The 22,862-nt window shown below is 37.8% G+C and overlaps 1 protein-coding gene across 1 annotated transcript in view; it reads left to right on the forward strand.

Moving 5' to 3' along the window:
- Nucleotides 1-22,862, forward strand: part of AOPEP (aminopeptidase O (putative)) — a 466,448-nt gene that overhangs the window by 287,886 nt on the left and 155,700 nt on the right. Inside the window, exon 11 of the mRNA XM_075211079.1 lies at nucleotides 5,996-6,056. Within this exon, the coding sequence (XP_075067180.1) occupies nucleotides 5,996-6,056 (61 nt within the window). The remainder of the gene's footprint in view (nucleotides 1-5,995; nucleotides 6,057-22,862) is intronic.

Below are 22,862 nucleotides of genomic sequence, written 5' to 3' on the forward strand. Positions count from 1 at the left end.
AGGCCCTTCTTTTATAGAGAGAGGCGCAAATCGCATCATCAGGATCTGCTGAATAGACGCCTTTAGGAGATTGTTAGAAGCGTGCACTAAAAGCCTCCCTGCAGCATAGCGTACTTAATGAGTGTAACCATAGAAATTCTTTCTATTTTACCAACATTAATGCCTCTGAATGCAACATTGCATGTGGCGTAACACAAAATGAACACTTTTCAGAATATATATGTGGACAGGTCAATTGTCTTACGTTATTTTTTGGGAATTTCAGCCCTATCAGACTTTAAATTAAATGCTTAAAAAACATTAAATGCTTCACATTAACACAACAGTGCACAAAGCTTTAGTGATGTCTCTGACTCGCCAGGAATAACGGTTCTGTTGTTTTTTATGTATCCAAAGAATTTTATTTTTGGGGTTTGGGTAAGAAAAGTGGGTGTGTGGGGTATTATTTTGTTGGCATGTTTGAATAATATCTTTTATATGGGGAAAATTAGCAAAAATTTGAAAAAATACACATTTTCAATGATTCTTACTAAAGTTACTTCAAGGCTATTAGTATAAATAAATTTACCACAAAGTTTAACCAACTGATTCTTTAGAGTGCAGTGAAGCACAATATGTGGTTTAATCAGGGGCGCCGAGAGGGTGGTGGGGTGGGTACAAATTACCGCGGCCTGGCCTGCCTGGGGGCCCCGGGCCCCGCAGTCAGATAATATTTTTGTTAAAATGAATCTTTAAAAAAAAAAAAAAGTTACCCGCTCGAGTGTTCACTCGCACCCGCAATTTTTTTTTTTTGGGGGGGCGGGTCCCCGGACAGTGTGTGACATCATCACAGACTGTCCCACATACAATAATCATCAATATGATCAAAAGAAAAAGAGGGAAAGTGTGTTTATCATGGGGCACTCAAATGGCAGTAATATTATTTTTAAAATCACAATCTTTATCAGAGTATATTAAAATCCTAAACAATTTATTGAGAATTCTTCATGTTAAAGATTGGAAAGAACTTGTAGCAAAATATTAAAATATGAACACCAAACATTGACCAAATTAAAAACCTGTTAAGATAGGCAGTAGTATACTGCCTAGTTGTAACGCTGTTCTATGTATTTTAATGTACCATCAACTATAATATTATATTGTGTATTATTGTATTAAACATATATTTTCCTCACCATGGTGTTGTTATCTTGTATTATTGATTTATTTTATTCACTTTATTTCTTATTTTGTACTCTATGTTTCTGGAAACCGTATATCCAGGCACCTCTATATTAGGGCTATATGGCTGATATATGTCTTTACTGGTTCAGTTACATTATATAGAATCGCCCAGTCACACCACAGTCCTCTCAGAATTTATATTGGTATGTTAGCGCTTACTCTTTTTTGCCTCGTTAAAGCTTACAGCGAAATGCGTGTAGCTGAATCTGTGTTCGCTGTTCTATGTCCTCTTACAAGATCTAAATTTTATTTGACTTAGTTAATATGTGCAAATGTTGATGCAAATGTTTGTTTTGATCATATTGATGTTTTACCTCTTGTCTGTCTCACCTGCCAGTACTTGTCTGTATTAACTGACCTGATTTTCTGTCTCTCTCTAAACACTCCTAAGCTTGCTCTTTCACAGTTATCAAAAGAGAATATTTCAGAGTTAATAAGATGTGCAGACTGGAAAATATAAGTTTCATGTCAGTTTCAGTAAAAATATCCTGCACTTAGCTCAAATAATGCTGAAGGAGTGTTTTTGAATGTAGACTACAATCCCGTTTAACAATAAATGTCTACTTTCGTATACATCTCCTCTAAATGTTCTACTTTCTCTGAAAACCTGACATGACCATAAAATGTCCTGCAAAGTCTGTGTAGGACCGCTCAATCACACTGTGTCCTGAACTCAGTAGCAAGAGTATTCACTGCATTTCATAGTTTCCTAGGACACTTTGCTGCTTAGCTGTGCATCTATAGATGATACACGGGATACTCCGCAGAACTTGAAGTATTACAAACCCCATCCTGTCATATATACTGACTTCTAGTATGCTTGAATATTTGAAATTCTTTTCAAAAACATTAACCTCTGAAGCCTAGAGAATTAGAATAGCTATTAAGAAATGCATTTAACATCCAGAGAACTAGGAATGTTATTATGCAGTTTAGAAATGCTAAAACATACGGACATTTCCAGGGACAACTCTTTAATGCTTGTGACGACCCCTGCAAACCTGGAATAGTTTACCACTCTTCATTTTAATATTTGTCTAAGTATTTTTTCAAATTACTATTGTAACGTGTTGTTCCCAAATGTAGGAGTGTCCTGATTCTTCAAGTAAACAGGATAACTAAGCCACAATGTTTAATTATGTGTTTCTGAATTCTGACTAAAATCATTGTAACTGTGGATTTTTTTCATGTATAATGCACTCTTTTCCTCTCTCCATCTCACAGACAACAGCCTAGAGTCTTTTTCCTCTTTAATATCTACTGTTTTGTTTGTTTTCTTCATTACTGCTTACACTTGCACTCGCAAAGGCAGTAAGGGCAGAAGCAAATAATTATGCCTCTTTCTTCCTTCTGCACCATACAAACAAATGCTTCTGAAATAATCCCTTGTTAGCCCTAAATTTCATTTGCCTTAATTATGAGTTGTCCATTCGCTAAAGCCAAGTAACAGGGACATGAGATAATGTTTTCAGGTACAATGTTCAGCTGCTCATCAGATACTTAGGCCAACAGGCAGCAATTTCAACTTCATTGTTTCCGGCGTTGCTCACCACTACCTCTCTCTTTCTATCCCGGCTCCTCTTCGGCCCCACCTTTCTGCAGATGTAAATGCATACTTACCTAATTTTGAAGGCAGCTGTCCTGGAGGAGGTCCGTCAAGGGGGACCTGGCCACGCGTGGTGCACCGTTAGGCTCCGGCACCCCTGTCAATCTTAGGCAATTCTAGCCAATCATAGCAGGGGATGGGGCCACAATAGCACATTTCGCCCCGCCCCCACCATCTTCAACAACGGGGACAACTGTATCCGCAATTTTTTTTTCCTGCTCTCTCGGGAGTGTGGTAGAACTCCCAAAAATTCGGGAGTCTCCCGAACATTCCGGGAGAGTAGGCAACTATGTGTAAATGGGCAGAAAGTGGCAGCTTGACATCCCTAGGGTAGATCTAATGGCCTGGGTAATGCTGCTGATTTAGCAAGTGGCTTGATGTACAACACTGCTGTTTCTGGCCAACTGCAGCATGGCAAGGGATTTGTGCAGCTTTGCAAGGGTTCTGTGTGGCAGGGGCTGCGGAATGTCACAAGAGCTTTGTGCTAATGGCGTTTTGAAATGTGTTTAAAGGTCTGGGGAGTGTGCCAATGAGTTTTCTTTATGAGCATGCATTGTCCCAAGGGTTCTGTGCAAATCACTGAGGTATATTTCCAATGTGACTGAGGGATTGTGCAAATGAGGCTCTATAAGGAGTAATGTGGTTTATGCAAATGGACCTATCCACTGTGGCAAGTAATCTGTGTAAATTACGCAATGCGATATGCAATTGATGTGTGCACATGATGATGTAATTGGGTTGTGTTATATTTTCAGGCATTTTTTTAGCCGTATGGATCACTTTTTGTAGTATATATGGAAATAATGTATTACCTTCTAACATTTAAGCACCAACGATACTTCATTTTTTGTTGGAAATGACAACTTATTTTTTTTTGCTAAAGACATGAGTATATCTCTACAGCATATTTTTTGTGTAAAATACAATGAGACATAGCCAAGTGCGTGTTATTAGATTTGATTTAAGAAACAAAACCCTTTCTGGACCAATTCATCAGTTATCTGCACATATAGTAGACACCAAACAGAGACAGCTGTCCAATGGACAACTCAGAAGGGAAAGAAGAACTTTTGAATCTACAAGAGTAACTTTTATGAGGTATGGTACTGCTAAGCCTCAATCTGGCCTGTCTTCTCTAAAAAATAACAAACAAAATATGTTCAGTTTGGTAGTGTCATCTATGGTAATTCTAACATAGTAACATAGTTGATGAGGTTGAAAAAAAACACCAGTCCTTCAAGTTCAACCTATTTTGGATCTCCTGTGGTCTCTCACTTATATTTGAAATTGATCCAGATTAAGCAACCGCCAATCTGTTTCAATCGGGAAAAATCCCTCCAGACCCAATATTGCAATCCTATTTTTTTCCTATATCCCCTTCTATCCTTTATTTTAATTAACAGTCCTATCCCTGGATACACTTTTCTGCTAAAAAAAAATTCTAACCCTTTCTTAAACTTATCTATTGAATCTGCCATCACAACCTTCCCTGGCAGTGAATTCCATATCTTGACTGCCCGTACTGTAAAGAACCCCTTCCTTTGCTGGTTGTGAAACTTCCTCTCCTCTAACCTTAGGGGGTGACCGCGTGTCCTGTGTATAGTCCTTGGGGTAAAAAGTTCCCATGAAAGTTCTCTATATTGACCCTCAATGTATTTTTACATAGTAATCATATCTCCTCTTAGACGCCTCTTTTTCAATGTAAACATGCCTAAACTGGCTATCCTTTCCTCATAACTTAATGACTCCATACCCTTTATCAATTTTGTCTCACTTCTCTGAACCCTTTCTAGTTCCAAAATATATTTTTTTATGGAGTGGGGCCCAGAACTGTACTCCATATTCAAGATGAGGTCTTACCAATGATTTATACAGTGGCAAAATTACACTGTCTTGCCTTACATCTTTGCCCCATTTTATGCATGACAATAATTTATTTGCCCTTGCAGCTGCTGCTTGACATTGAGCACTATTGCTTAGTCTACTGTCTACGAGCAATCCTAAATCCTTTTCCATTATAGAATCTCCTAAATTAATCCCATTTAATTTATAGATTGTGTGCTTGTTTTTGATCCCTAAATGCATAACCTTACATTTATCTATGTTAAACCTCATATTCCATTTGGCCGCCCAATCCTCCAGTTTATTGAAGTCCCTCTGTAGAGGAGCTACATCTTGCTCTAATTTTATTACCTTACAGAGTTAATGTCATCTGTAAAAATGGAAACTTTACTCTCTAAACCATCATCAAGATCATTAATAAATATATTAAAAAGGAGTGGCCCCAGCACGGAACCTTGAGGTACTCCACTTAAAATTTTTGACCAAATAGAAAATTTTTCATTTATCACAACTCTCTGTTCCCAATTCTATAACCAGTTTTTGATCCAAGTACAAATTTTGTTTACTACACCCAGTTCCCTTATTTTGTAAACCAACCTCTTGTGTGGCACTGTATCAAAGGCCTTTGCAAAAGCTAAGTAGACCACATCTACTGTGCTGCCCTGGTCTAAGTTTCGCACCAAGTAATCCTAAATACTATCCCTTAATTTACCTTCCAGTAGTTTCCCCAATATTGATGTCAGGCTTACAGGTCTATAATTACCTGGTTGTGATCTCGTCCCCTTTTTAAACAACGGCACCACATCTGCTATTCGCCAATCCCTTGGTACTGAACCTGATGATATTGAATCTATGAAAATTAAAAATAGCAGTCTAGCTATTTCTAAGTTTAGCTTCATAAGAACCCTTGGGTGTATGCCATCTGGACCTGGAGCCTTATTTATCTTAATATTCTTCACTCGCCTTTGGACTTTTTCCTTTGTCAGCCTAGTATTCATTAATGGTATGGTTTCATATCCGTTTTTATGTGTTATTCCTACCATTTGTTCCTCTCTAGTAAATACTGAAGAAAAGAAAGTGTTTAATACCTCTGCTTATTCCTTAGTATCATTTATCAATTCACCCATCTCACTTCTTAGGGGTCCTATATTATCTTTTTTTCATCCTTTTTGCCAGTTACATAAAAACCGCCAAAAATAAAACTACATTAAACAAACTGTTTAATCTACAGGCTCTTATTTTTCTACCAAAAGTCATTTTAAAGGATGTAACTTTTATATCTTAGTGAATATTTTTATACATATCTATTTTATTTTCTCGTAGACGTGGTCTGTCTGTTGAAGTCATCTATGAAATTTGGCTTGACACTCCTGGGATGCCAAAGGTGAATATTAAACATTTTATATATTAAATATTTATATCAATAAATTATGATTATTTTGTTAGTAAGAGGTAGTGATAAAAAATGCAACATACTGCACTAGCAAAACTTGTATCAGTCAATATCAGTTTGCAAGTTGTAGAAACTGCACTTGATATTCTAGTTTACACAATTTCTTGACCTGGTTACCTAATTTTCTCCCTAAATGTAACCAAGTAATAAATAAAGGCAGTATTCATAGATTACACATATAAAGCCACTGTAATGTCAAAATGGTATTTGTTTATTTGAGGCACACACAGGGCAATGTATATGCTTTAATTAACTTTAGGTTATTCCTATGTACAGGCTTTGAGTAAAGGGAGGTCTGTCTGTTGCCACTTTGACAGCTCTTTGTCATATTTACAGTCTTTTATGGACCTGGCAATACCCTACAATTACTTTATACACCTCCCATAATGATGCCACACATATTTCTAGCAGCTAGACCACAACCCAAGTTACTGTATTTGAGATAACTATCGCACTAGTAAGTTTGGCAGGAAAGCACTGGAAGAAGATAAATGGATTATGGGGAAAATAGGTCAAACAAAGGCAACTGTACTGAATAGTGAGATCTGCAAGCAGATTACTAGCACCATCGTAGAAGATACGTAAACTTCGATATCAAAATAATTTTTCGATATTCATCTCTTATTGTTTACATTTATGGGTACAAGGTAATAATAAAAGAGCCCACTACTTATGGAAAGGTATCAAATAAAAGGTATTCTATATTTGGTAAATTTATCATCAGTGAATCTAAATTGGTGTATAGCTTTTTGTTACCTCGGAAACGTGATGATATTAGGACCTAAATGATTGATTTACAAAGTCATGCACATTCAGGTGAATTTTTTAAGGAAAGACAGCACTGTGCATGGAATGGTGTGAAGAGTATGCTGAGTAGATAATATACAGCGGGTGAAATATGTATTGGACACATCAACATTTTTCTCAGTAGGTATATATTTAATGTGGCTATTGTAATGAAATTTACACCAAATGTCAGCACCAACCCTTGCAATACACATGCAAAGAAATCAAACCATAGATGTCCATAATTTAAGTTTTGTGAAATGACACAGGGAAAAAGTATTGAACACAATTCCTGACATTTATTTAATAAAAACCAAAGCATTTGTTGGTAATGACAGCTTCAAGATACCTCCTATATGGAAAAACTAGTCGCATACATTGCTCAGGTGTGATTTTGCTCCATTCTTCAACACAAATAGTCTTTAAATCTTGAAGGTTCCATGGGCTTATTCTATGATCTCTGATCTTTAGTTCTTTCCATAGATTTTCAATTTCATTCAAGTCAGGTGATTGGCTGGGCCATTCTAGCAGCTTTATTTTCTTCTCTGAAACCAATTTAGAGTGTCCTTGGCTGTGTGTTTGGGATCATTGTCTTGCTGAAATGTCCACCCTCGTTTCATCTTCAACATCCTGGTAGATGGCAGCAGATTTTTATCAGGAATGTCTGGGTACATTTTTCCATTCATCCTTCCTTCAATTATATGCAGTATTCCAGTACTGCATGTAGAAAAACAGCCCCACACCATGATGTTCCTACCTGGTTTGTATTATGGCAACCGAAGCGTCCAATTTTGCTCTCATCTGAACACACTATATTCTCATAATATTTCACAGGCTTGTCCAAATGTTGTGGAGCAAACTTTAAATGAGCTTCAACATGGTTTTTACTTCAGCAAAGGATTCTTGTGTAGTGAGCGTACAGACAGGCCATGGCAGTTGAGTGCATTACTTATTGTTTTCTTTGAAACAATTGTACCTGCTAATTCCAGGTCTTTCTGAAGCTCTCCACAAATGGTCCTTGGCTCTTGGACAACTCTTCTGATAATTTTTTTCACTCCTCTGTCAGAAGTCTTAAGAGATGCACCTGGTCGTGGCCGGTTTATGGTGATATGATATTCTCTCCACTTCCTGATTATGGCCTAAACAGTGGTCACTGGAACATTCAGCAGTTTAGAAATCCTTCTGTAACCAATGCCATCAGCATGTTTTGCAACAATAAGTTAGCAAAGGTCTTGAGAGAGCTATTTGCATTTACCCATTATGAGATGTTTCTTGTGTGAGACCTTTGTAATGAGACACCTTATCAGTTGTGGCTGAACCAGCTGGCAAGATTGCTTTCTAATTACTGATAGATTTCAGCTGCTGTCTTGGCTGTCCTTGCCTTTTTGCACCTTCCTTTATTCATGTGTTCAATACTTTTTCCCTGTGTCATTTCACATTATTACACAAAACTTAAATTATGGACATCTATGGTCTGATTTCTTTGCATGTGTGGATTGCAAGGGTTGTTGCTGACATTTGGTGTAAATTTTATTGCAATGGCCACATTAAATATATATTTACTGAAAAAATGTTGATGTGTTCAATACTTATTTCACCTGCTATACATTGGTGACAATTAGGGATGTGCACCGGCCACTTTTGGTGTCTCGTGTTTTGGGTTCGGATTTGCTTGATGTTTTGGGTTCGGATTTGTTTCGCAAAACACCTGTCGAAAGGTTTTGGTTCGCATTTAAGGTTTTGGATTCGGATTTATTTTGAAAAAAGCATAAAAAGTTCCAAAATCAAGTTTTTGGGCTTATTTTCACTCCTACGCTATTATTAACCTCAATAACATTCAATAACAATCATTTTCACTAATTTCCAGTCTATTCTGAACACCCTCACACCTCACAATATTGTTTTTAGTCTAAAACGTTTTACCGAGGTAGCTTTCTGGACTGCATAGTGGAGTGGTCCCGGTACCCAATTTGGTACCGGGGCCACAATATATCACCCTCAACTGGTCTCAATTCCACCAAAAAAGTATCTGGACTGCGTAGTGGAGTGGTCCCCACAATATAATAAAAATTCCCTCAACTGGTCTGAATTCCACCAAAAAAGTATCTGGACTGCGTAGTGGAGTGGTGCCCATAATATAATAAAAAAAACCTCAACTGGTCTGAATTCCACCAAAAAGTATCTGGACTGCGTAGTGGAGTGGTCCCCACAATATAATAAAAAAACCCTCAACTGGTCTGAATTCCACCAAAAAAGTATCTGGACTGCGTAGTGGAGTGGTGCCCACAATATAATAAAAAAAACCTCAACTGGTCTGAATTCCACCCAAAAAGTATCTGGACTGCGTAGTGGAGTGGTCCCCACAATATAATAAAAAAAAAACCTCAACTGGTCTGAATACCACCAAAAAAGTATCTGGACTGCGTAGTGGAGTTGTCCCAACAATATAATAAAAAAAGCCCAATTGTTCTGAATTCCACCAAACAAGTATCTGGACTGCGTAGTGGAGTGGCCCCGGTACCCAATTTGATACCGGGGCCACAATATAATAAAAAAAACTCTCAACTGGTCTGAATTCCACCAAAAAAGTATCTGGACTGCGTAGTGGAGTGGCCCCGGTACCCAATTTGGTACCGGGGCCACAATATAATAATAAAACCCTCAACTGGTCTGAATTCCAGGGAACAGATGGCGGACACCAGATGGACGTCTAAAACCAACATAGCAGTTAAGGGCGCAGTTCCTCTTTTTTGTGACTGCACAAACAATTAACGTAGTAATAGAAATGACAGTTGTTTTTTGTTTTAAATATAGAAAGAAAGAAGGTAGTACTAGAAATAGCAGTTATTTTATTTTTTTTAAATAGAGAAAGAAAGAAGGTAGTAATAGAAATGGCAGTTATTCGAATCCCCAGGAGAGTCTAAGTGGGGTGAGCCACAGAGAGATTATTTCCCTCAGTTTCTCTAACAGGTTGTCAGTGTTGTGCCTCTTCTTAAAACCTGTGATACATAACTACACACACTCGGCAAAGCTTTTACAAATTATCTGCGGCACAGGAGAGTACCACTGGACTGTACTTTAATAGCAGTACCTATTATTTTTGGGTACAGCAACAGTGAATGATCATAGTTAGACTTTTAAATAGCAGTACAATTATTTTTGGAAATTTTTTTATTATTTTTTATTTTATTTTTTTAAAATTAATTTTTTATAATTTTTTTTATAAATTTGAATTTGTATTTTTAGAACTTTTGGATAACTTGGAAATAACAATGCCCTTAGCAGAACAGACCACAGGATACAGGAAATACAGAAAGAAAGAAGGTAGCAATAGAAATGGCAGTTCCTCTTTTTTGGAACTGCACAAACAGTGATGAAAATGAAGGTGGAGCTGGTGACATGTCACCGTCCTCTTCAGAGGACAATCTCCTGACCAGCAGGTCTTTGCACCGCTGTAGACTTGTGTCCGCCGGAAACAGAGACACAACATACGCTTTAAACCGAGGATCGAGAACGGTGGCCAGAATGTATTCCTCTGACTTTAAAAGACTGACCACCCTTGGATCCTGGCAAAGCGTACGAAGAGCTACATGCTTGGTGGAATCGCAATGGTGTACCAGCTTCTCCCTCCCTTTCTCCAGCTGCTTCTGCAAAAGCCTGATCAGGGGAATCACCTGACTCAAGCTGGCAGTGTCGGAACTGACTTCTTGTGTGGCAAGTTCAAATGGCTGCAGAACCTTGCACAACACGGAAATCATTCTCCAGTGCGCTTGACTCAGGCGCATCCCCACTCCTTTCCCTATGTCATAGGTGGCTGTGTAGGCTTGAATGGCCTTTTGATGCTCCTCCATCTTCTGCAGCATATAGAGGGTGGAGTTCTAGCACGTCACTACCTCTTGTTAATTTAGATTGCAAGGCTTGTAAATACTTTGAAGATAAAAAAAGCAGGCTGCACAGACTGTGGAGCTAGAAAGTGAAATTAAATGGACCACGTTACTTTGGTGGCTATCTATGCCCCCCCGCCCTACACTTGTAGTTGAATATAAAAAAAGCAGCCTGCATAGACTGTAGAACTAGAAATTCAAATATACAAAGAAATGGACAAAGGCAGTTTGGTATCTGTCTGCATCAGATCCCCTCTCCACTAGGAGTAAAATAGAAAACTATTCAGCCGTTATATAATCTAGAATATAAATAGAAATTGAGAAAGGCAATTTGGTATCTGTCTGCATCATAATCATCAACATCCTCCTCAGCGCCAGCTACATCAATATCCTCCTCCCGGTGTACAACATTCACACCTTCATTAGCCAAATCTGTAACTGGACTGTGGGTGATCCTTTCAGCATATGCAGAGGGCGTGCTGCAAATGGTGGAAGGAGCCACCTCTTCCCGTACAGTGATGGGAAGGTCAGGCTTCACAACCACCAACACCCTTGGACTCGCCTTGGGGATTTGTGATAATTTCTCTTTAGAAGGCAGAGTTGTTTGCTGTGTTGTTGCTGACAGCATAACTCTCTTAAATTTTTTGTAGGGGGGGGGGAGGGCTTAGTTCCTTGGGTGAAGCTGGACCACTAGTCATGAACACGGGCCAGGGCCTAATCCGTTCCTTGCCACTGCATGTCGTAAATGGCATATTGGCAACTTTACGTTTCTCCTCAGATGATTTTAGGTTTCTCTTTTTGCTACTTTTACTGAACTTGGGCTTTTTGGATTTTACATGCCCTGTACTAGGAGACTGGGTATCGGGCTTGCCAGACGACGTTGATGGCATTTCATCGTCTATGTTATGACTAGTGGCAGCAGCTTCAGCATTAGGAGGAAGTGGGTCTTGATCTTTCCCTACTTTATCCTCCAAATTTTTGTTCTGCATTATATGTAGCACAAGAGAGTGTACCCTGAAGCCACACACACTCGGCAAAGCCTTTAAAAATTATATGCGGCACAGGAGAGTACCACTGGACTAGAGTTATACAGCAGTACCACTGGACTTATACTGCAGAATGAGTGAACTTTGTAATATAGCAGTACCACTGGACTTATACTGCAGAATCAGTGAAATTTGTAATATGGCAGTAACAACAATGGACTTATACTGCAGAATGAGTGAACTTTGTAATATTGCAGTACCACTGGACTTATACTGCAGAATGAGTGAACTTTGTAATATTGCAGTACCAATGGACTTATACTGCAGAATGAGTGAACTTTGTAATATAGCAGTACCACTGGACTTATACTGCAGAATGAGTGAACTTTGTAATATTGCAGTACCACTGGACTTATACTGCAGAATGAGTGAACTTTGTAATATTGCAGTACCAATGGACTTATACTGCAGAATGAGTGAACTTTGTAATATTGCAGTACCACTGGACTTATACTGCAGAATGAGTGAACTTTGTAATATAGCAGTACCACTGGACTTATACTGCAGAATGAGTGAACTTTATAATATAGCAGTACCACTGGACTTATACTGCAGAATGAGTGAACTTTGTAATATTGCAGTACCAATGGACTTATACTGCAGAATGAGTGAACTTTGTAATATAGCAGTACCAATGGACTTATACTGCAGGATTGTTTTGGGATATTTTTTTTTTTTTATAATTACTTTTTTTGTTATTTTTTTATAACTTTTTTTGAAATTTTTTATAATTTGGAAATAATGGGGAAATAACAATGCCCTTAGAAGGACAGAGCACAGGACAAAGCACCACTGGACTGAACAGGACACAGCACTGGACCCAGCAGCACCACTGAACTCAGAAGGACAGAGCACAGGACACAGCACCACTGGACTGAACAGGACACAGCACAGGACCCAGCAGCACCACTGAACTCAGCAGGACAGAGCACAGGACACAGGACCCAGCAGCACCACTGAACTTAGAAGGACAGAGCACAGGACACAGCACCACTGAACTCAGAAGGACAGAGCACAGGACACAGCACCACTGGACTGAGCAGAGCACAGCACAGCACAGAACTAAACAGCACGAGATATAGCAGGACAGAGGACCACCTAACACACCCTTCCTCTACCCTGATCAATGCCCGAGTGAAGATGGCGGCGACTAGCGGGGAATTTATAGGATCCGAGTATCGTGAGATCCGACAGCGGGATTATGACTCAGAGCCTCGGTTTCAGTTTTGCAATTGGCGGGAATACCCGGATCTGTCTCGGATCCGGCTCGAATCCGCAACGTTCGGGTGGGCTCGGATTTCAGAAATCCGAGTGCGCTCATCTCTAGTGACAATAAGGATAGGCCCCATGACATGTAAAGATATAAAATATTATAGCATATTTTTGGTCTACAAAAGAGACTTTCAAGCTGTGAAGGTTTGAAGAAAAGCACAGTTAATTTGTTCCACCCATTAGCAGCATGTATTGTGCTTTCCTAAAACAAAACAGTCTGGAGGCCATCATGCATCTTATATTGCAGCCAAATGCAAAAATTAGAGTTTGTTGTGTGGAATAAATATTTGGATATGATTCAAGGGGTGGAGAGACTGCATTTACAGGGGTAATTCCCTGGTTAGCAGGTTTCCACAGTGCCTCTTATACTCCACAAAAGGACTGTTTGTACGGGTGCTCAGGAAGTTCCTGTAGTTGCGCTGTGCTTTCAGTGGGATGTATTTATCCAGATGCATTTGATGTGGGTAAGCACATTTATATGTGTACCAATTCAATAAAAACACGTGTAATATACTGTAGACAGTCCTCTTACTCTCATGACTAATTTTAGACATAAATGGGGATTTAACAATCATTACTTTAGGAGAAAAATCTAAAAGTTTAATTTAATGAAGGGACTGATACTGACGTGATACTAATTAGGGCTTTTTAAAATAAATTTTTACTTTTTCCTCCATGGGCAATTACATGTGCAGCTGCAATCCCACAAAGGTAGGTACATTTTCTGAGGTGCATTCTTAAAAGCCGAATGTATGCGTGCTCCTATGTATGCGCCAGTCAGACCAATAGGTGCATTTCCACCTAACAAAGGCATTGTTCGCAGCTGGTGTAGTAGACATTTAGAAATGGAGGTATGAGAAATGTAAAGGGAATGCAAGTAAATGGAATATGATAGTTTTACACTGAAAAGAGAAGAAGTGGTGGTATGGTATACCACCATATACACCCCCCACTTCGATCACAAATTGTGCATCTCCAATTTTGAAAATGGGCCTTTTGCTTGTGAATGTCTACAGTTATGCAGCCACATATCTCTTATTTCTGCATTGATGCAAATAAAAATGACTTTCTAAATATTTGTTTTTATTTTGATATTATTTGTGTACAGTAATAATTTCATCCCATTACATATACAATCATTGACACTTTAATCCAAACTGTGATGCTGTTTCAGCCACCAATGACTGATTGTATCTTGTATATTACCTTAATAACTACTTTCAAATACTCTACTTATATTTTGTGAAATGTTTGGCTTAGTCTGTGCCCCTTCTCAAATTATTGAATATAATTCTTCCACCGCCTGTTATTTAGTACATATTATTTGTTAGAACTGTACTAGGGAGAGGGTGGAGCTCTGTTTTGGGTTTGAACACAGCTCTATAATTTGTTATGTATTTTATATCTGAAGCACAGCTTAAGTTCCATGTTCTGGAAATTTTCATATGACTCTTGCACGTTTGTTCCAGTGGTTTGTGCTGCTGACCAATGAATATTATCTTCTAGCAATGGTCTGCTGTTTCTTGAGGAAGATATGGAAAGACATCAAGTGTATTCTTAAATTCAATTTCAACAAAACATGATGTGCCATTATAATACTTTTACAGTAGGACAACTTCAATTTCTATTTTTCTATTATTTCTTAATATTTTCTCTTTAAAAACATTCAAAAAAGGTAATATCATTGGCAGTACAAGAAGATGTGTAGTTATAAAAAGAAAGGTATTAAACAACTTGGTAAATTGCAAAGGACACGTTGAAACTTAGAGATTGCAAGTGGATCACTATTACAAAGCAATTACAATGCGCTGAAATATATTGCTGAGTTGCTGCAAAGTGGCAGTGACTTTAGGGAACGTTCAGGTGATTGGCAAAGTGTTACAGGAGCTTGACAGCAGTGGAAGTGTTACTTCTGATGGAAAATAATGAGTATGAATGTAGAAAAGGTGTGCTGCTTCTTCATTGTGCTGATTTTGTTAAAGAATCTTTTTCCGCAAAGAAAGTGAGGAAACTAATATTTATAATAATACAATTTAAGTATCGGTATTGTACTAGGGCATGTTTAAAATGATATGGTATAGACTGCCCTTGAGAACATCATCAGGTGTCTCATTGTATGTCATAGGAAAAATGCACTTAAAAATACCTCCCGATAAGTTTGGCTTAAAGATGTGTGGGCACATCTCTCTCCCCACACTCTCCAAATGAAAACTTTCCCAGGGTTACCGTCTAGAGACATTTGAAGGTAGACTTTCGGCACTAGATTGTTGTTGATGGAGCTGATTGAGCTTTCCATGGAAGTGCTTGGAAGAAATGTGAGTTGCAGCTCAGGCAGGAATCAGTGACCCCTGATGCTTAGAACCCTGTGGTTCTACTGGGGCTCGTGGGGGGTATTTGGTGGGGTAGTGGGGGAAATATATATGTTAAAAGGAGTTTTTCTTAAATTCTGGATCCAACAGACATGCTTATCTGTTTAAAATAATATTAGTAAGGACTTTAATTCCATTGTTAATATTATGACTCACTAATCATTTTAAATAATGTTATTCAACTGAGAGGTTTCAATTGAAATGGATGATATTCCCTTTTAATAAATGGAAGTATACAGAGAAATAAAAATTCCATATGTGTTTAAAATATATTTTACTGCACACACATGGGAAATAAACACTGCTTAAAACTAGAAAAGAGTCACCTTTATTTTTGTTGTCATAAATTTAAGGTTGGTGACATTGTCTGCCCCACAACTTTGTTATGTGACTGTGTACTTTAGGATCTAAAAGCTGGATTGGGCAGTACAGAGGCTTAGTGGTTACCACTTCTGCCTCACAGCACTGGGGTTATGACTTTGATTCCTGACCATGGCCTTATCTGTGTGGAGTTTGTATGTGCTCCCTATGTTTGCGTTGGTTTCCTCCGGGTGCTCCGGTTTCTTCCCACACTCCAAAAACATACTGGTAGGTTAATTGGCTGCTAGTAAATTTACATTAGTCTCTCTGTCTGTGTGTATGTTAGGGAATTTAGACTGTAAGTGAATGATGTGAGTGAGTTCTTTGTACAGCGCTGCGGAATTAGTGTTGTTATATAAATAGCTGCTGATGATGAAAAGCTGTGCTTGTGCATTATTTGGGCTTATGCATGGTATATCTTGTCTCAGCTGTGTTTTCACTGTGTGGTGAATGCAGCTTACCCGGTACTTCAAATAGTGTTCATTGAACCACATGGGGCATGCACTAACAGTACATACAAGTGTTCCGAGTGAATATTTGATGGATTGTAGGATTAGGACATGCTGCATTCCTAATCAATTCAGCTTTTAACATGAATGTTCGAGTATAGGGTGAATTCGCTCATGTTCAATTTTCACCCTGTTTGAATTGGCGCACAGATCTTACACGGACATACAATGGGGGCATGAAAGCGCCTGTGGTACTTTCCTTGAAGGAGAGCTTTCTATTATATATAGTTTAAGCTGTACTGATAACACATCCTGATGTTTTTTCTTCTCTGTTCCCAGCATCAGCATTCCCTTATTTTTAATCCACTTTATTTGTTATTATTTATTATCATTTATTTATAGTCCCAATCAGATTGCGAAGAATTGTACAGAGGATATATAGTCATTCACATCAGTCTTTGCTCTATTGTAGCTTGAAATATAAATTACCTACCATGAACCCAACGATGTGTGGCAGCAGTGCTAACCACTGTGCCACCATGCTGCCTCCTCCCTTCATGATTTGTTTTGTTTTTGTCCGAAAAGTTTCCAGATTATTTCACTAGAAAATGTCAAATCCTTTGTACTTTCTATTATGCAAGTGTGTTTACAGCAAGAACATTTCCCTGTTTAAAATGTCTCTGAAACATTGATTGTAATGCCTCTATGTTTTTAGTGAGGTACAGGGCTGTTGAACACAAAAGCTGTGTTATATGCAAAAGAGAGTGCTTAGCTGTACTAGAGCTGAGTTATGTGTGGTATCCAAAGAACAATGATGGTTTGCTGCCTCACTGATCAGTGTTGGATCAAGTTCACATTCCCGAGCTCCCACTCTCCCACCTACATACGTTGGGCTGGAAACTTCTGCAATGAGATGGGAGGATGGGTACTTTATACACCGTGATTTAAGTCTTTCCAAATATGGATTTGGCTTTGCCCACTCTAGCATAAACACCAACTTGTGCTGTTTTATGTAAGGAAAGCATTTCAGCAATCAGCTTGAATAACTATGCCTATAGTTTAACCTATAATTAATTAATGTTTTTAATTATACAAATCTTTTTCTTATTCCATTTCATTACAGTGATATGTGGTTCAAGAACTCAGATAATATGTTGTACTTAGTCATACTCCAGAATAGCTGCAATTCAGTCATCTCTTGAGCTGTTCACCACTTAAAGCAGTAATATTAACTTATCTACCGATCAGCCACAACAATAAAACCACCTGCCTAATATTGTGTAGACCCCCTCATGGTGCCAAAACAGCTCTGACCCGTCGAAGCATATACTTCACAAGACCTTTGAAGGTGACCTGTGCTATCTGGCACCAAGACATTAGCAACAGATCCTTTAAGTCCTTCAAGTTGCGAGGTGGGGACTCCATGACTCGGGCTTATTTGTCCAGCACATCCCACAGATGCTTGATCGGATGGACATGTGGGGAATTTGCAGGCTAAGTCAAGACCTTAAACTCTATATCATATTCCTCAAACCATTCCTGAACAATTTTTGCAGTGTGACAGGGCACATTATCCTGCTGAAAGAGGCCACTGCCATCAGGGAATATTGTTTCCATGAAGAGTTGTACTTGGTCTGTAACAATGTTTATGTAGGTGGTATGTGTCAAAATGACATCCGCATGAATGCCAGGACCCAAGGTTTCCCAGCAGAACATTGCCTATTGCAGTATGCTGCCTCCGCCGGCTTGGCTTCTTCCCATAGTGCACTCTGGTTCCATCTCCTACGCAGGTAAACAACGCACATGGTGTAAAAGAAAAGGTGATTCATTAGACCAGACCACTTTCTTCCATTGCGCCATTGTCCAGTTCTAGCACTCAATACACATTGTATGCTATTTCGGCCGTGGACGAAGGTCAACATTGGCACTCCGACCGGTCTGCAGTTGCGGGATGCACTGTGTGTTCTGACACCTTTCTATCATAGAGTTAGGACCACCCTATTAGCAGAAGCACCATGGAGTGGCGGGTAGCTTTCCATACGTTTGCAAATGTGTTCAACTGAAACTTCTGCATTTTTATATGCAAGTAGAAATGGTCTTTTGCTAGTTATAGCAGTGTACTGGGGGATTTTCTCTGTATTTGTGCCTTTCAGGATAACCCACCCTTTCAAGCACCTGCTATGAATCTATAAATTGATTGAGCAACTTCCACTTCTGTATTAATACCTTTCTATCATAGCCAGCACTAACTTTTAAGCAATTGGTGCTACAGTAGCTCTCTGTGTGATTGGACCAGACGGGCTAGACTTTGCTCCTCATGCGTATCTATGAGCCTTGGACACCCATGACCCTGACACTTTTTCACTGGTTGTCCTTCCTTGGACCACTTTTGGTATGTACTAACCACTGCATACTAGGAACACCCCACAAGACCTGCCATTTTGGAGATGCTCTGACCCAGTCGTCTACCCATCACAATTTGTAAAAGGGACAAATTGTCAAAGTCGCTCAGATCCTTATGCTTGCCCGTTTTTCCTACTTCCAACACATCAGCTTTAAGAACTGCCTAATACAGCCCCCTTGACATGTGCCATTGTAACAAGGTAATCAATGTTATACACTTCACTATTCAGTGGTTTTAATGTAGCTGATCGGTGTATAATGTGCTACTATTTACTTACCTGCATTTACATCCAAGGCTATATTATATAGATTATTCTGCACTAGGCCATTATAGAAGATAACACCATATTCTTCTCCTATTTTAACTTGACTTATGACACACCCTGCATGCCTCTCACATATTACGTACATCCCAAGTTTGCACACTTTCATGATTAAGGGTAATATCCACATTTTGTTGATATTTTATTAATAAATACATTTTTAGTCATTTTATGACTTCTGAATACAGTCCACTGCCTATATTATTCTCTGTTATAGACAACCTCTGTTTACTGGAAGGGTGAGTTGCACAGTAAGTCCTACTAAAAGGCAGTGAAAGATGCAGAATTTCTTTGATTCCATGAGCAATATTGATTTTATCTAACATATGATTAACAATTGTCAGGTTATTATACTTAGAAAATATACTTAATGAGTATATTATATTTATTTATTTAAAAAAAAAATAAGGTGAACATCTGCTGTAGCAAAATGTCTGAAATATAGAATGTATTGATCACTCATTTCTTGTTACAGACAGAATAAAATTCATATAAAAAAGGAAAAAGAAAACGAAACATTGACAGACCAGGCACATGTCACAATTAGTAATATTATGAATCTGTATTTCTTGACTAGACCAGCCTCACTTGTCCTCTGGCCTGATGCCAGTGACCACGGAGGGCTGGCATTGATGCTGTGTTGCCAAGAAATTGAAAACTCAGCAAACACAACCTTACATGTTATAAGCAAAGTTTAATTTACAAATTATAATGCACAACAAGTCTATGGTGATGACCTTTAACTAACTCTCCCACTCTGTTATCGCCCTCCCTCCATTGCCTGACACTGGCGTGTTACATGTAGAGATGCAGAAAGAGGCATGTGGTAACAGGTCAGCAAATGATAAACATTCTTATCCTCGTAAATGCAGGTGTGGTAAGGACCCCCTCCCTCCACACTGCTATTACCACTTTCAGTGGTTCAGACCGATGCAGGAGGAGGTAAGTAGTGACCTAGTCATTAATTGGTGCTCTTCCTGCATATCTAGACAAGGCGCCTTTAGAGAAATACAGCAGATGGTAGTATGTTTATAATTTTCCATTGCTATATACATATTGGCACTCATGGGCTTCAACCGAATTCTGGGTGTAGCTTTTCAAATCACTTATAAACAATATTTTATGGGAAATTTTATTTTTTATTGTTGTATATTTTATAAATGCACTTAATGGCCTGCTATGTTTACAGAATCAGACCATTATGCTTATATTTCTGGAAAAAAAAAAACAATCCTGGCAAGCACTAGAACAGTTCCTTGATTATTGAAATGTATAATATCAGTTACTTCATTTATAATTGATTTATTTTTGCTATTATTATTGCCGTTTGATATTCTAAGTACTATAATAATTGGACACAAGACTAACTAAAAATGCAGAGTAAAATTGAAGAATTTTAAAGGAATAGACAGGTGAATAATGGGGACAATTTGTTAACTGCAATATCTTCAGATCAAAAAGGATGCAGGCATGATTCTCTGCAGATGGTTTAATTCTCATCTGAAATGTCGAGGTTACATAATGCAATGTGCTGAATTTCTGGGAAATATTTTTGGGTATTTTGGAACAGAAAAAAAGTAATATTTTCCATGTTATTTCCCAGAATACTTTACACGTTTATTCCACTGGAGACTACATCATGTAGAACCATAATTTACTATGTTAATGAAATATGAATCAAATGATATAGCTTTAGATGTATTGGAGTGTGTTGTTAAACCTATTAAATGGAAAGAGCAGATTAAAAAGAAAAAGCTATAGATTTTAACATAACAGCAGTTCAGTAGTAAACAAAGCAAGATTAATAACTATAGCCTCACCAGATAATATAGATATTGCAATATCAATACAGGATGATCATCCTGGCAATATTATTAAGAATACTTCAAATGATCTGCAGAGACAGAAAGTCTGGTGCTATTGATTGTAAAATTCTATATCTCTTCTCCATTGGAAACCATTTATGTCTCTGATCTGCATTTTAAAAGTGCCTTCCATTTAGGAACACTTGCTGTCATTTTCTGGAATATTATTAAAGCAACATATAACCTAGATACAATAATGATCTATTTGTTATGTTTTACACTTCTTCTAGTCTGTGTGCAAACTTTGAAGACAGAATAGGTACATTAATTGCTTTTCCAAGTGTAGTCATATCACACAGACGTATTTAAATATATACCATGCTGCAAAAAAGGTAAAGGCCCAGTTGTAATGTATAATGCCCACATGAAAGAGCCCTTAAACATGTTTCTATACATTAATAGAATCTACCATATTGCTATAGTAGCAAAGGCGTGGATATAACTTACAGCAGTAATGGGCAACCTTATCCACATGTGCTGCCCTCTAACCTTCAAAAGAGTTTCAATCTCAGTAATAAATTAAAACAATATATTTAATCAAAGAAAGAGACACCTCATGTACACAACAACTTCAGATTTCCACTCGTCACTCAAACCCCCATTCACTCCAAAACACCCCTCACACCCATGACAATGCCTAGTCACACAAAACACTACCCTTAAAAACCCATTTACACTCAAATGCCTGCCATACCTCCCACATGCCTAAAATACACCTCAATAAGAGCTGGGGTTGCACATAAAACTCAATGGGGCATAATGTAGAGATTAAGAAACACAAGTACATACTTTTTAGGAAAAAGAAGGTGAAAATAAAACCTGAAATATCCTAGTTGCATAAATGTGTACACCCTTTCATAATGGGACTGTGCACAGTAATCCTTCACTTATGGAAAATAATACATTTATAGGATAACCAACTTTATGCTTTCCAGGAATCTTTACATTCAGGTTCTGGCTGACAATACCAAAATTTACCATATGTTTTGAAAAGTTGCTGAACTATATGTTTAAAAGGCTGCTAGCAAATTCTGAATCTTCCCTCAAAAGAGTAATGTATAAGGTTTGTTTCCTATGCTGGATTTATAGAATACTTAAGTGTCCATTTACATAATAACAAAGAGCATTCAAAATCTTTGCTCACTCTGAGAAGTTAATGTTAACCTGTATGTTTTTTATATTATTATTATTATTATTATTATTATTATTATTATTATTTATCTATTGTATTGTTTCTTTGTTTTGTGACTTGCTTGTTAAAAAAATTATTTATTTATAATGTATGAGTACTGAATGAGTATTATAGTTTGGTTTTCCTCTAAGTCCCTTTGATATTCAACCCATTTGTTCATTGTAATGTATTTTGGAAGGACTTTGCAAAATGGTTATAAAAAATATGTATTACATTTGAAATGCAAGCAGATGCTGATACACAGATAATTGTTTCTGTGCTTGTAGTTTAGAAGAATAAAGACATTTTCCAGGGTCGGAAACTCCAGGGAACAAATCTTTAAAACATTAAACTATGTTGGAAACTATGTATCAACTTCATTGTTACAAAGTTATTTTAAAACTGTAATTTAGCCCGCATAACACAACAATCACTGACTTGGTCATATTGTAGCTCTGAAATATGTCCCTTAAATAAGAAAAGAATATTAGTTTTTATTAATTTATTGTTATAGTTACATGTGATGCCTTAAATATTATTGCTCATCAGAAGTACTCTGTTATATTAAATGTCACACTCCCAACTGGATGCTCTCATATAAAAAGGTCAACCAAGTCTGGAAGTTAGAATGCTTTTGTAATGTATGAAAGTTATGTACAATATTTTTTTGTCCAATTGTCATGCAACACTTTTGATATTCCATTTTTTATTGTCATTGAACACTTTGATCTTTCATAAACAGTAGTTACTCTATGTGAACATATTTCTTCTAAATAGGTTTTTTTGGTGGCATGTAAAATTCCTGTAGG

This window comes from Mixophyes fleayi, chromosome 1 (genome assembly GCF_038048845.1).
Source record: "Mixophyes fleayi isolate aMixFle1 chromosome 1, aMixFle1.hap1, whole genome shotgun sequence".
Taxonomy (NCBI): Eukaryota; Metazoa; Chordata; class Amphibia; order Anura; family Limnodynastidae; genus Mixophyes; species Mixophyes fleayi.